A 16,228-nucleotide genomic window follows, 5' to 3' on the forward strand; every position below is an offset into this window, starting at 1 on the left:
TGTTTCACTACTTTGCCCTAAGCCAGACATTTTCAATAATAATAATAATAATAATAATAATAATAATAATAATAATAATAGTAGTAGTAATAATGAGATGACTATAGTGTATGAAATATAATCGAAACTTTATAAGTAAGGAGCGGATTCCTATGTAATTAAATATTATTTTTGCGTGTGATAAAACACAATTAACAAAGTTAAAAATTCCGAACATGAAGTTTCAAGTTTAAACCCCGAATTTTATTTCACATAAAAACACATATTTTCACAAAAAAATTATGTAAATACATATTTTCAGGAAATCTATTATAAACACATCAATCTTGGAGTTTATTTATTTAAATAATTTTTTTACAAGAACTTTTAAATATTTTAAAACTAAATCAGTTATGTAACTCAGAAGTTCGTTATCTTTTATAAGAATCCTTGGTTGCTTCGTGTTTCTAAGCGCTGTGTGGTGTATCCATGATCCATTTTCGTCATAGTATCGCCTCAAGTTCTGAGAACTGCTAGGCAGCATATCAGTGTTATTATTAGAGAATAAATTAACATGGACAAGGAGGAGAGATCTTGCAACACATAATTAGGAATGTTTATTGTTGCTGAAGATGATTTCATTCCACGCTTTGTTTGTGAAACACAACAGATAAGAGCTCGGGTATGAACATTATTTAATTTAAACAAATCTCGCCTCTCGCTCATGTCTATCAATTAAGGCAATACATCATGTTGTGATTCCCGTTATCGGGCTTCATCAACCGATATCCTTCAAGATATACTGAAAGATGGTTGTTTAAAAACAATTTGGCTTTCCTATTAGCAAATCTAAGCTTTTTTGTGACACCATAAAAAAACTCGAAACATCCAAAAACCTGTTTTCTGAAACAGGGAGGTGCGTGCCGTGAAAATTAAACTAAACTTGCTACCAGGTTCAGAAGTACAAGTACTAAGGGACAAATTCCAGAATGTGTTTGGGAAAAACAGTGGATATAAAAAAATGTGTAAAGTTGCTCAAGTATTGGAGGGTGTGCCTGTAGGTGAAATTGACGGTGTTTGTATTTGTGTCATTTCTCTCTTTAAATATGCACGTCTGACGTCCTGTGATGTGGAAAGATCGTTTTCACAGTATAAGTCGTTCAGAGAAAATCGTCATGCATTTGTGATGGAGAATTTGGAGATGATCTTTGTTGTTCACTGCAATTCTCGGCCAACTACTAGCACTCAAGTGTGGTTGGTCAGTACCTAGTAACATTTTTTTTCCAAGCTGAGTAAGGTATTTTTGTTATATTTAAAAAAATATTTTTTTTATTTTTAGCAAATATTTTCGTACTTTTTAGCACATAAAAAATAAATATATTTAAATTTTTTAGCACATAAAAATCCGCTCCCTATTTATAAGCACCAACAGTAATAACAGAACATAATCATATGTCATATTATTTCACATATCTTGAATAGGACAGTTGAACTACTTTTAACACTACAACTTGTTTCTTCCATAGTAAATAATACAGCTGTATCAATCGAAGTTCACCACTGATTAACATGGTTATATTTCCTTTGCTTATTATATGTTCGTGTTCCCCACTTCTTTCTTTATGTCTGCATACCTATGCCCAGATTTCAAAATGTTTTTTACAGTGCAATAGTAGTGTGAAAATTTATATATGTTATAAACTTATATATTCACTGATGTCGTGGTGTTTTTCTTGTTGCACTTTTAATGTAATATTTAAAAAACATAAAAGTATGTTTACTTACGTAAAAACGAAAAATATATTACAGTGGCATGTGTAGTAGTTGTTAATATCTCCTTGTAGACTTTTGTCGTAGTCCTTATAGAAATCCTTTGTTCTTGTGTCTACAGTTGAACCAGGAGATACGCAAAATGGTATGTATATATTGACTATCAGTTTTAATTACTGCAAGAAATAATTATTTAGAAAATATTTTATAAATAATTTTAATACTATTTCATTTTTGAAACTGGGGCACTCTCAGTGTAACAAATCACACCATAAAATTTAAAGTTTCTAAATGAATAAAATTAAATTGTTGCAGCTCTGAGAAATACATTTAATGTTGTTAAAATGCAAACTTGGAAAAAATTTTACGCTTTAAATGAACAAAATGCCTTTTTTTTTTTTTAACAGGAATTAATGAAATCATTTTAATTTATTTACACTTCTCGCCCTCAGTGCTACTGACTGTACTTGCCTCTTAACTCAGGGTACAGGGGTTTGATTTTTATTTGTTTACTTAACAGGGCAAAGCCCCAATTACAATAGACAGTACAAATATTTGCTTAGAACATAAAATTGGAGATAACATGAAAAAAAAAGATAAAAGCAAATGCAAATACAAGATACAAGTGTAAATACAAATGAAATGAAAAAGAAAAACAAACTACGTAGTAAAAGACACAGATGTAGACAAAAATGAAAAATACAAAATTAAAAAAAAAAAATGAAAAATACAAGCAGTGAAATTTTAAGCACGAAGAACTCCACAGTGCTGCTTCTGTTGAATGAAATACATTTATTGGTCCTGTTTAGTCAGTTAACTGTACATGAAAGAGCCTTTTATTCGTTTCTAAAGATGAGATAAAATTCTATATCTTATGTCTGCTGTTACTCTATTCTCGGCTCTTAGTAACAGATGTCATCGTTGTAACAACTGGGGGGAGATCTGATGGAAAAGAGTAGTAACATTATTGATTCTTACTATGATGGAGAAGAGTAGTAACATATTGAATCTTAATCTCATTGGCGCAGAGCTATTATTGCGAAAAGATCCTACTAGCATACTATTGTGAGGTGCACAATTTCTTACTATGTAATGAATATTTACTTTAGTTGAAATGTAAATTTTGCGTATTGTTTTCTTATTTTTCATATTGTATACCAGTGTTTGTCAACCTTTTGATACTTGCGAACTGGCATAAGAAAGGGAAAGTTTTTGCTTCAAGTTGTTTCTTAGCATTTATTTTTTGACGTCCACTATTAAAATTTACAATATTTAAATACCTACTAAATTTTACAATAACATCAGCAAACAATTTGTTTATCCTTTTTCCCAACGTGCTGTTGTTTACTTGCCAAAATCTTTTTGATTCATGCTTCCAACGTTGATATCACAAGATGTAGTGTAGCGCTAATGTCCATTCTGTTCCTGTATTTTGTCTTAATTGCAGAGACGACCAAAAGATATGTTTTGCATGTATATGAAGTTGAAAAGTTACCAGTTATTTAAAGCTCTTCTACTGAGATCTGGGTATTCTTCGCCTAGATCTACAGATAAGCAGAAATGATTTTGTAACTTGGTTTTGAATCTGGAGGTGGGACTTTCATTTCATTTCATTTTGTTTTATTTTCCTTCAAAATCTACTAAAATGCAGTAAATACTAAAATAATAGAATCTATGAATTTTCTGTGGACTGCCAATTGAGAAACACTGCTGTATTTAGTTACTGGGAAAAATAAATGAGCATCGTTTCAAATCATATTATGTCCAAAACTAATTTTTGTTATAGGAATGGTGAAAAGCTGAATTACTCATAATTTCATAAACCAGACAAGTTTTCATTACTATAATTACGAAAATTATGACTTGAAACGATCAGACTCAACAACATGAAAGATAAAACAGGAAAAAGTATAAAATTCAGTTTCGCTCACAAGTGGACTTAATATATTTCGAAACAATGCTCCTCAAATGCCGTTTCAAATTATGTACAAAATGTTTTATATAATAAAGTGTAGCCTATGTCCATTTTAGTACAGTGCCTAGGTTGAGGAAAAATCAAGTGTGAACTTTTGCCAGGACCTAACCTACACTGTGTAGTCGAAAAAAATGAAGGGAGAAAGATTATTTAAAAATGGGATAACGAAAGGACGTCTTCAAACAGTTAATGTGTGTATCTCTATCAATGAAGGCGTATTATTTTTACTTCAATTGTTGAGAGATACAGATATGGTGATTTTAGAATTTCTCTTCTTTATTGAAGTTTATTGTACATTTAAACTGAGATTGCTTCCTTAGAAACAATTTAATTTCCTTCTTTCTAGAAGATTTTTTTTTATAAAACCAAGCCACTATCTCTGTTCAAATAAATTAAAAATCTGTATGTTTCCCTGACACACATTTCACGGAAAATATATTTAAAACATTGATATCTTTCAAATCATGATTCAGTTTTTAAGTAGACAGTAAATGAACTTGTAGCTGTGGGATAAAGACAGTTTTTTTTTTTACTGTGCCATACACTTTTCTTTTAAAAAATATGACTATTTATGCATACTAAAAAACATTAACTTTCAATTTTAAAATTTTATCTCATCTTAAGTAAATATGAAACTCAGTTTTCATCTTATATTAACTTGCTCGCTTGAATAATTAAAAATGTTGAACTCCTCTAGTAATGCATGTGCTTGCATGCTTGCTTTTGCGTAGCTTTGTTTCTTGTATTTTTGTCTCTTCTCACTTCTAAGGGTATAATGATGCATAACTACCTGTTTGTTGTATAAAGTTACAGAAACTAAGGTACCTTAATTTCTTTCGAGCAATTTTTGAAAAAGTCATAGCTGATTTCATGAATATTTATGTTGTACTGTCAAGGAAGAAAGTTTATTTTCATTTTCAAGATGATACGAGCAAATTTAACAGCAACATGGAGTTTTCTTCCTTTATTGCGTGTTGAAATAGCTTAACTTATCTAGAATATAGAATATACCGGTAATTATATCAGTGGATAGAAGACAAAATTAATTAGGTTGTGCTATAAATTGTTGTACAGTAATGTTAAAGCAGTCCCGCACTGTGGTGTCGTGGTCTAAGGCATCCTGCCTAGGACTCGCGTTACGGAATGCGCGCTGGTTTGAGTCCTCATGGGAGAAGAAATTTTCTCATGAAATTTCGGCCAGTGTATGGGACCGGTGCCCACCCAGCATCGTGATGCACTTGGGGAGCTATGATAGGTAGCAAAATCCGGTTGCGAATGCCAGCTATAATGGCTGGGAGGATCATCGTGCTAACCACACGATACCTCCATTCTGGTTGGATGATCGTTCACCTCTGCTTTGGCATGTGGGCGTGAGGCCAGCAGCCAGCTGGTCGGCCTAGGCCCTTCACGGGCTGTAGCGCCACGGATTATTGTTATTATTATTATTATTATTAATGTTAAAGCAAGTCATAATGTCTGCTTTTAAGCTGTAGAATTCAAGCATTGACCATCTCAAACGTCTGGATTTGTTAATTATATGTAACTTAAATTTTTCTTTGGGTTACATATTTAAACTGAGGATTCAGCCTAATTTTCCAACAAAATAGTAGAGGTTGATCTCGCATCTATAAGAATTCGTGTGTTCTTTTTGTTGTATGGACTTGCTCCATGTTCACCTCATGACCAGAAAATTCAACTTCTTCGGGAGTAAGAATCTGAAGAAGCATATTAAGGAAAACACAATAATAATAATAATAATAATAATAATAATAATAATAATAATAATACTAATAATAGTAATAATCCCACTGTTATAATAATAAATAATTCTCTTCTGCATCTTGGAGACAGGACAGTCATATTGCACTCAGATGTGCACAAGAAGCTACACCTTATTCTAATGAACAAATACAAGAGAACTTGTACCTCTTGCATTGATAGCAACATGCATTACACAAAAGTACTTAATATTGTAGACATACCACATTACGAGGAAAGTTGTGCAATCTTTACTGAAAATGTACAGGTTTGTTGTTTGGCATAGGAGCCTGTGAAAGAATCCAGCTGAGTTGAAAGAAAAATTGAATTCAAATTATAATACCGGTAGTAATAATATTTTTATTAACTATTGTATTGTTATTTTTAGACATATTTGGTTTGTATGAAGGTATAGTTTCCTTTGGGTTTGTGTTTTGTTAAAGGTGTATGGAGATTTAGGTACTGTCAGTTCTTATGTTGTAAGACATTACTTAAAGATGACTTAAAAAATAATGCTAATACTTAGTTTTACTTCCCAAAGCAGATATATTCACTGTAAAACGAAGGCTGAAGGAATTCCGAAGAGAACAAGGTATCAGAGCAGAGCAGTCAGAAGAATCAGGTCTGCTGGGATCATCAGGAAAAGTCGTGCTTACAGCTATTGTAATGTAAGATCATTTTAAATTATTAATATATGATAGTGGTTTTTATATGTAGGGAAAGTTCTGTTAGCTATTTACACTGTCCACGAATTCTCAGAAGCTACCGGCATAGCTCAGTTGGGTAAAGTGCTTGTCTTCTGATCTGTGGTTGTGCTTAGGTACAGGTTCGGTTCTTGCTTGGGCTGATTATCTGGTTTTTTCCGAGGTTTTCCCCAACTGTAAGGCAAATTTCAGGTAATTTATGGCTAATCTTTTGCCTCATCTCTCCAAATACCATTTTGCTATCGCTAGTCCCATCAATGCTAAATCTGTGGCCGGGAGGAAAAAGGTCTTAAGTAAAAATTTTATACTTTTCAGGAGAGCAGTAGAAAGATTGAAATTGGTATCAATGATAGAGTTTTTTAATTAAGAGGTTTTCCCTGGATATTATTTGTTTATATTTCTTCTAAAATAGATAATGTTGTTCATTTAACAATTTTCTTGGTTATTTCCAAACATAGCCGCACTTAAGCCCTTTTAAGACTAGAACCCAAACTGAGTAAAAGGGACTATTTAAACATAAGACCTTTTTCATGTCAAAATGTAAAGAGAAATGTAAATTATTAGGAATGCAAAATGGGTCTTAAACAATTATAGGACTGTTTACCGTGGTGCTTAAAGTATTAAAAGGAAAGGACATCAATATGTGATAAAATGGCTAAAATACAATTTAGACCTTTTTAATAGGGAAGCATGGAAAGTAAACATGTGATGGTGTGTAAGGAATAAAGTATTAAATATTCTTAAGTCCTTTATTCTGTGTGTGCTCGATTCAAAAAGTACTTAGGACATTTGGTAACACTCTATAAATCCAGTCAGGAGTCTTATTTGACTTTAGCCATTTTATCAGATTGTAGAGAATTGTTTCCGCTTTCAGAATACATAAAATCTCATTTTCACAAAAAATTGACTTAAGACCTTTTTTCCTCCCTGCCACAGAAATAATCTAGTAGTTGATGCAGCATCATTAAATAATCAAGTAAAAAAAACACTTACAGAATTTCAGACACGTAGCTTAATAGGATGGTTTAAAAGTACTTTCCTTATTCCCTATTGTAAGGGATTGCCCCTTACTGCCTGTCCCCAGTATCTCTGTTTTGTCACAAAAATCATAAGTCACATTTTTCATGTCGATCATCATCTGATCTCTTTCCATGCTTCATAAATATTGTTAAAAACTGCAGCACAAAAGACGACACTCACAGGAAGGAAACACTATCATATTGCTGCAGTGTATAAGCCGGGGTAGACATGTCTAGTCTACGAGCAGGCTGTGTTGTGTTCTGTGTATGAGGGAAGAAGGTAGTCCTACGCATGCACGTTTTTAAAGCAAAGCCAGAGCAGGTACTCTGGTGCAGCTACAAGAGACTGAAGCAGATGGGAGAGACAAATCATGTTCTGTCTACCCCACATGCAGTATCCACCATGGCTGCAGGAAACTTAATTCTGAGATGCCTAAAATAGATTACGTGGAATTTCGTTAACTTTATCAGAAGTTAAAAGAAATCTGTTTAGAAATTCAAAAAGAACATGTAAAAAAAATTGTAATAGATACTGTAGTATGAATTTTTAGGGTAGATGATGTCTATCCTGTCTCCCCTGACGCTACGCCACTGAGTATACTTTTGATTGCAATGAGTGAAGCTTTCTAGAGAACTGTTATGCCATGGACATATCGAAAATTACGTTATACACATATTAACCAGTGTGACTGTTCTGTAATTAATCGGGATGAATTCCATCAAGAGGCTTCCAACTAAATTGGGCCCAGGTTAAAGAATTCGCCGGCAAAAGTAATAAAAAATTTGTTGTTGTTGTTGTTTTCTAATGCCAGGCATTTGACAATGGAGTCATTTGACCTCTTGCACTCCAATATTTTTCAAAGATATTATCATGACCAGCCACTGAAGCACAGATTTTGAGATGTTCCGTATCCATTTCTTGGTTTGAGTTGCACAATGGACAGTTAGGGGACTGATATATTCCAATTCTATGCAGGTGTTTGGCCAAACAATCATGGCCTGTTGCCAATCTAAATGCAGCTACAGACGATTTTCGTGCTAAATCGGGAATTAACTGTGGATTTTGATGCAGAGAGTTCCATTTTTTCCCTTGGGATTGTGTTATTAAATTTTGTTTGTTGAAGTCTAAGTATGTAGATTTAATAAATCTTTTCACAGAGTAATATGTAGATTTAGTAACAGGTCTGTAAGTAGCAGTGCTGCCCTTCTTTGCTAAAGCATCCGCATTCTCATTTCTCAGGATTCCAGAATGGGATGGTATCCATTGGAATACAATTCTTTTATTGAGTGATATTAATTGAGAGAGCATTTTAGTTATTTCTACTGTTTGAGATGAAGGTGTGTGTTTAGAGACTATTGATAGAATAGCTGCTTTGGTATTGGAGTGAAATGGCAAGTTGTAGCCGATTTAAGTGAACACCATATTTTAACGTTTTGGTGGCTACTTCATTCACACACAACCCCCAGAATGTCTGGAGGACCACACCTGCTGTTGGTCGACGGGTCCATTGGACCTAGCTGGGAGATCTTGTTGATCACCAGCTTTCCTTCCTTAAGCCACTGGAAGACGATTTTAGTGCCATAGCAATAAAAAATTTATCATGGAACATATCAAAACTGTTATCAGTACAGCTGTCTCCTCTGTGAAAATAGAGAACTGGATGAATTCCTGCAAGCATGTGAAAGATGTGTGATATTTCTCGAAAGTGATAGTGATGACAATTACTCGTATTATAGCAGTGATGATGAAGATGATAATGATGATGATGACTGATAGAAGACAATCCTGAAATAACTCTGTCAGATATTGCTTAATGGAAGTTTTCATTACATTAAATACCTTTTGTTCTTTAGTTACGAACATTTCCCTTTTTGAGATAAGTATTCCTGTGTTTGTCCATGGTTCGGAATTTAGATTAAGTTTAGATTTAAGACCTTCCCTGACACCACATAATTATGATCATTCTATCATTTCATTGGGGTAATGTAACTCCACCTTCCAGGCACCCTAATCTCAGAAGTTACACATAAGCCATTGCCAGGAGAGAAGACTAGAAATCTCGAAAGACAACCTGGTGGCATTAGAAAAAATAAAATAATTTAAGAAATTGAAGTACATAAAAAATATGAAATCTCTAGTTTATTTTCTTATTGGCTATGTTTAGTTCTGTCTGTATTAGGCTAATGATTTACATTATGATTTTTTTTTTGTAGATTGAGCTTTTGTGGAAACCACCTCACAGACATGCACGTTCTTAGGAGAAGAAACGAGAAATTGGTTAGCTACTTGTACTGTGAAATTAGAGCTCGAATAAAAATATTATCAAAAACTTGAGTAACTCCTGGGCTTGAGTAGGTCAGAGCACATTGTGTGCAAAAACTTATCTCACATGTCATATGATAGGGCAGGCATTTATGAGGATGATAACTCAACTACTCCAAGAATGCACCATTGTTTCATAATGTAACATTCACCCGTACAGCAAGTAGTAACAGTTAATTTTTTATTGTGCAAATGTAACATTGTGCATAGTTTGAGGGGAGATTTTGATATGAGGTCATTAATAATTTCCTTATGAGACTTAATCAGGCTTGTGGAGGATATACTTATTTTTTCGAATAGAAAAATCACATATTATGAAAATAGGTTAAAATAAACTAGACTAAATAAATTACTGAAACAAGTTTTAAGATTCTGTTACATGAGTTTTGCCGTGTTTAGGTAGTGCACTGGAGTGTAGACCACAAGATAAAGGGTATGTAGGTGAAATGTATGAAACAAAGGCAGGAAGTATTAAAAAAAGTCACTGTTGTTGTGATTTACCGTAAAAAATAGGACAGTACATTCTTTTATTTATTAGTTATGTTCGTGCTGTAACATCAGTGACTGCATGTCAGCCAAGGTCCTTCTTTGTTGTTCACAATGAATCACACTTTTTTTGTGGTACTACATGACTGTCCACCTCTGCTTCGGCATGTGAACGTGAGGCCAACAGTCGGCTGGTCAGTCAAGGGCCGTAGCACCATGGATTATTCAAATTTCAAATTGGCCAGTAAAGTATGTGGGCAAAAATATCATCACCTTGTCCATTAAAACAGTAAATTAATAAAATAAATTAATCAAATTACCACTATTAGCTTTTCATTATTGTGTCATTTAGTAGCAAAGAAATATTAGCATTTATAGCCCACCTGAAAAACAAAACCAGACTTTTTTTTTAAACTTAGGTTGCCAGAGAAAAATGGATTGCACTATTAAATTCAGCGATAAAATCTTATATCATGCAAAAAAGTTTTTCACTATTGTTCAGTGTTATTTGTAGGAAATCTTTTTACAAAACTGACTTATATTGTTCTTCCTGTGTGACCTTCATTCAATAACGTGATTTTTTTTTTTTTTTTTTTTTTTTAAATAAGTTATTTTCGACTGCTTGCTCTTAAGGAATAAATGATGCTCTAAAATTGTGAAAACTGTTTCTAAAGCAGTAACAGCATCAATAAAGGACACAAGATTGTTGGAGGCAAATATGGACAGCTTCGAATTTCCACGAATTTCAAAGTGGGCCACAACTTAACAATGAAAATGTGCTGTATTTTCGCGTTTTAAATTTTTACAGCAAATTTAATTTCGAGCGAATTGATTTTGAATGTGTAAATGACGTTTCGTATCTCCTGTGGCTTAAAATACGATCATGTAAACTGTAAAAAAATATATAAACGAAAAACCTATGACAGAAATAAATAAACATGAAATGTATAGGAATTTCGCCAGGACTTAAAAAAAAATAGTGTGAAAAGGATATAAGTGCGAAATGTATAATAACAATTAGGTAGTAATTGAGTGACTGCACAAGAAATTGTTCTGCAGCTATCTTGATTACAGAAACCGGAACACAGCTATGGATATGAAAATGCCGTTTGGTATTTGAGTGGTAAAGAAATAAAACTTGTGCATCATATATTAAATTTAGTAGAATACATTTACGTATTTTTTAATATCCTGTAACTTTGTTTACTGATATTTCCTAATACATTATAATTATAGTGTTGAAAAGTATTCTTTTTTCTAAATAATATTGCGGTATTTTATGTATTTCTTCACCATATTTATTGTAGGCTTTATATTTTCACAGCAATGGAAGCAATTTCCTGTTCAAATTGTGTGCATGGCTGTACACAGGCTCACATAGCATGTTCTCAGAAAGTATTCATTCACTTGCGGATACCATCAATCAGTTGATTCTAGCATATGGGATCCACAAGTCTGTGCAGGTAAGCTATAATAAAGTTTATCAGTTTACAGAAGTTAGATTGACATTTTTTATCAAGAGATAAGTTATACAACTACCACTTCATTATGTCAGTTTTATTATATTCACAGCATTTGATAAGCCCTATGTTGTTACGAGGGTGAATCGGAAAGTAACACAATTTTTTTCTGCATTGGTATTGTGGCTGGGATATTGACATTTCACCGAGATATAGTTTGAAGTTTTCACTACAGGCACAATTTGTTTTGCAAGCGAAGCGTGAACTACGCATGTTACTGTCGTCAACTTGTGAAGAGCAGCAAAGTGTTGTGCGATTTTTGTGGGCTAGAGGACATAACCCGAGTGAAATCCACAGGGACATGTGTGGCGTGTATGGGGAAGACTGTATGGACTGTAACATCTCCAGGTGGTGCACATTCTTTGCAGATGGCTGTGAGAACCTTTGTGATTTGCCACGTTCCAGGCAGCTGGTAGCAGCTGCAACCCAGCAATATTTCACGGACATTGAGGCGGCAATTTTGAACGACTGGTGGATCCAACTGCGAACCTTATGTCAGCAGTTCAACATTTCATACAGTGCAGTGTATGATATCGTGCATGACACATTGAAATTTCATAAAGTTAGTGCTTGCTGGGTGCCTAAGAACCTGACAGACGACCACAAGGACCAGCGAATGATGACATGCCTGGACCACTTAAGATGTTACGCTGCAGAAGGGCATGACTTTCTGAAAGGAATTGTCACTGGTGATGAGTCCTGGGCATACCATTACATACTCGAAAGTGTGCTCTCAAGCAGTGAAGACGAAACTTGCTAATATTCCAATAACTATTTGTGATTCTATGTTCCTGAGGACATTTTTAGTGTTCTTAAGCAGTGAATACGGAACTTGCTAATATTCCAGTAAGTATTTGTGATTCTATGTTCTGAGGACACTTTTATGTGTTCTTAAGCAGTGAAGACGAAATTTGCTAATATTTCACGGGGTTCCTTATTCTTAAGAACATTTTTATTTCTCTATTTCCTATCCATGAATAAATACACAAAGTTTTAAACAAACTTTCAACTTGCTCTATACATCAATGAGATCAACAGCTACATTCTTTAGAATTCAAACTGCATGTTACGCAGCATAACAGAGCAGATGTGTGGCCATACACTGACCAAAAAAGTTTATATATGTCAAGAAAATATTTGGAAGCCCGAAATCTCTTAGAGCATTGTTTCACAAACTTTAATTTCTAGTATTATTTCAGTGTGGCCCTGTAATCTAAGGTGTAGAGTATAATGTAGAACATATTGGATGTTCATTTCAAAGTGTGTCATGATGTCACTGTTGTGAGTCAGCGATTTGAAGCGAGTTTCAGCTTTTATGTCAGAGAAGTTGCTTATTAATCAGGCATTCAACCTGAACTTGAGAACATGTACGGTATAACTTGAACATCGTAGCAACAGATGGCGGTCTGTACTGTCTGTGTGCTACCATAACCTCTTTCGAACTGTGTTTTACGCGGCCAAGTCGTACGCAGGGTATTTGTTATCAGTTGCGTACGGCAACATTCCACAATACAAATCAAATGCTCCGTGTCCATGTTGTCCGTCGAAGTTAATGTCAATAAATACGTAAGTAATCGTCTTAACCCTCTCCCCATATTACAACAGTAAGAAAAAACCCACCTCAGTACATGTTTCCAAACAGTTCACATTCCTGCCACTACTGGTGTTACCGTACATATCTGTAAGTACTCTTCAGAATGAACGCCGTACTTGCTAGGCAACTTCTCTAACACATAGGTTATACACCTTTGCAGAAGTGTAAGAAGATTGAATTCTCTAGGCTCATCGACTAGCCATATGACGACATACAGCGAGCCATGACACACTTTGAACTGAACACCCAGTAGTAATGTAGAATGAAATTTAATTATGTTTTTATGTAATGTAAAATAGTCGGAGATGTTCAAATTTTCATACAAAAAATTAAAAAAGAAAACAATTCATTGCTCTTCAGACCCCCAGAAAGTCATGGACTGGTTTAGAATTACTGTCTTAGAAGTCAGGTAGTTCAGTTATTAACATCAATATCTGCTATTTCAGAAACTCTTTCGCTGTACTATTTGTTCTTTAAATTCCTGGTTTTAAAGAATTACAACTCTGATTGGAACATGTCGATGGATGCTAATAATGATGTCTTATAATTGCAGCGGGCAGATTCAGATCACCCATATGGCTACAGCAACATGAAGTATGTGGCGTCTCTCATTTCGGGTGTTGGAATTTTCTGTGTTGGGACAGGACTGTCCTTTTATCATGGAGTAACTGGCCTCCTTCATCCTGAACCAATGGATTCTTTCTATTGGGTGAGACTTCTGAACATTGTTATGGAGTATAAGATACACAGGGAAATATAGTTCAATTGTAATGCTTTATTTAATGACAGTTTCTATGTACAAATTCTATTCCGACAATATGTAACAAAGAATGATGGAATGAGAGTGATCAGAGAAACTGAAGTATGTGAAGAAACTCAATTTGATGTAAACTAGACGTAACATTTGCAAACAGTTCATGCCCGTCTCTCTGCCACTCTGGACACACACACTCCCATCTGTTTCGTAAGTACGACATTTTACCTTCGAGGTTTTATCAAACTTCCCCCATTAGCATTATTTTGTTCTTCAAATTTTTAACATTAACTTGTCACCCAACTTATATTTTACGTATTCAGATTTCAAGGCACAATCTGTTGTGAACGTTTTTGTCTTTTCGTCGATGCATGAAGACATGTATCAACTAGCAATCAATTCAATTTAATGTTATCTTGTAACAACTCTCAGGAACTGATATTTTTGTATATGCTGCCACCATGCTACAATCCTGCTTAATTTATCGGCAAACACATTTGTATTGGTACTTGTAATATTTTACGAACTTATGTCTCATGGCATTGCCATATGCCCTTCTTCTGCTCACAACTCCTTCCTGTAATGCAAGTTCTACCAAAACGTAATTGTACTACTGATATTTCCTTTATTATAGTTGTTAATGTTCTATGTTTTTATTCTATTTTAACTAATGACTTTCATATGCACTACTGATATCCATTATGTTCTCTCCTTTTTTACTTCATACATAAAGTAGGTTCACTTGTTTGATCTGAAGATGATTCCTTTGAAGCAAAAACGTTCGTCATTTATCTTTTAGTAGCATCTGTGTATTCAATCACATTTGTATACTGATAAGTTTGACGGTTGTAAGAATAAGTTTGAATATGAAAACATAACTGGTTTTCAATCTTTCAATCAATAGCGAAAAAAACAATTGGCACATAGGACGGAGAATGAAAGATTTCACTAAATTTTCGTGCAAAATGTCGTTTGTTAGCCAAAATTGGCGACACAATCTCATTGACAATACAACAAAACTTAAAGTTGGAGTAAAGGTGTTGTATGTCACTTTGCAATCAGATTATGTTTGTTAAATTCTTGCCAATGTTACCATTACATCATATTCAAGATAGTAATGTTAAATATGTTGGTGACAACCTTAAACCTCTAAATAAATTTTGAATCTCGCGTTATTAAATGGTAGAAGAACCTCAACTGGTGGCAACATCTTACTGCTACTGTATTAGTCATTTCAAAATCTGAAAACAAGTATAACAAGAAGCAAGCTCCTGTTGTGGGCCAGTTAAAGAATACTGCAGTCGATCATTATTTTAATGCTTGGCGTATCTTTCAGTTTACTAATGGAATATAACATTTGATTCATTTCAGGCATTTTATATTTTGGGAGGTTCGTTAGTATCAGAAGGAGCAACTTTACTGGTGGCTGTGAATTCAATCCGAAAAGGTGCTAGGCAGAACATGATGTCATTTACAGAATACGGTAAGTAAGAACATATCTCCAGTACTGTCTGTTAAAATAACTGCAGATATTGTAACCATTGCATTTGTCACGAATTCATTATTGACTCAAGTGAGTAGATACATAATATATTCAGTTACCAATGTTGGTGTGAAGAATATTACTAACATTGCTCCGAACTCTCTCCTGTTCATCATCCCTTTCAGTGCATCCTTCAGTAGGCAGTTTCTTCTCAGTCAGCGACCTACCAATTACTTTTCCTCTTCCTTATGAGTTTCAGTATCATTCTTTCTTCACCCATTCTTTCCAACACAGCTTCATTTCTTGTTGTCTGTCCATTTCACATGCTCCATTCTTCTCCATATCCACATTTCAAATACTTGTAGTCGCTTCTCTTCACTTATAAACTGGATGAGCCGTAAGTAATGTAATTATTTTCAAGGGGTTATTCCTTGAGATATTTTAAACACTAAAGTTTAATACAATTTTGCTCGTTTTTGCTTCCTTTTCGAGGAAAAAAGTATATATATTGTGACAGCGACGTGAGATTCGAACTCACGACCAGCGTCCCGCAAGAAAGCAGATCGCACAGGCTCCACGGAACATTGAGTGACGTCGCGCGGTGGAGAGAAGAGAGAGGGTGTATTACGTCAACGCGACGAGTTTGCGTGCGCATCTGGTGCTGGTAGAGAAGAGAGGGTTCTGGATTTTTCTGGAGTGCCATCTCTAGAGACGCGTGGAACTTTCGAGGCTACGTCGCTGTGGTTATAAATTACGGTCGCGAAGGAACGACAGCAGTTTTCAGTTATTCAGTCAGTGAGTAAGCCAGAGCAAGCAAGCCAGACTTGTGTGCCGGAGTTCGACTCGAGTGTGCGTCCGCATCT

At 34.5% G+C, this 16,228-nt stretch overlaps 1 protein-coding gene across 4 annotated transcripts in view; it reads left to right on the forward strand.

Moving 5' to 3' along the window:
* ZnT49B (Zinc transporter 49B) overlaps positions 1 to 16,228 on the forward strand; it is a 51,725-nt gene that overhangs the window by 22,658 nt on the left and 12,839 nt on the right. Inside the window, exons 6-10 of one of the 4 annotated variants that reach the window (XM_069836057.1) lie at positions 1,871 to 1,894; positions 6,024 to 6,150; positions 11,339 to 11,477; positions 13,682 to 13,837; positions 15,254 to 15,365. In XM_069836057.1, the coding sequence (XP_069692158.1) occupies positions 1,871 to 1,894; positions 6,024 to 6,150; positions 11,339 to 11,477; positions 13,682 to 13,837; positions 15,254 to 15,365 (558 nt within the window). The remainder of the gene's footprint in view (positions 1 to 1,870; positions 1,895 to 6,023; positions 6,151 to 11,338; positions 11,478 to 13,681; positions 13,838 to 15,253; positions 15,366 to 16,228) is intronic. The other 3 variants (XM_069836058.1, XM_069836060.1, XM_069836061.1) reach the window with 3 other exon arrangements.

This window comes from Periplaneta americana, chromosome 9 (genome assembly GCF_040183065.1).
Source record: "Periplaneta americana isolate PAMFEO1 chromosome 9, P.americana_PAMFEO1_priV1, whole genome shotgun sequence".
NCBI classification, from domain to species: Eukaryota; Metazoa; Arthropoda; class Insecta; order Blattodea; family Blattidae; genus Periplaneta; species Periplaneta americana.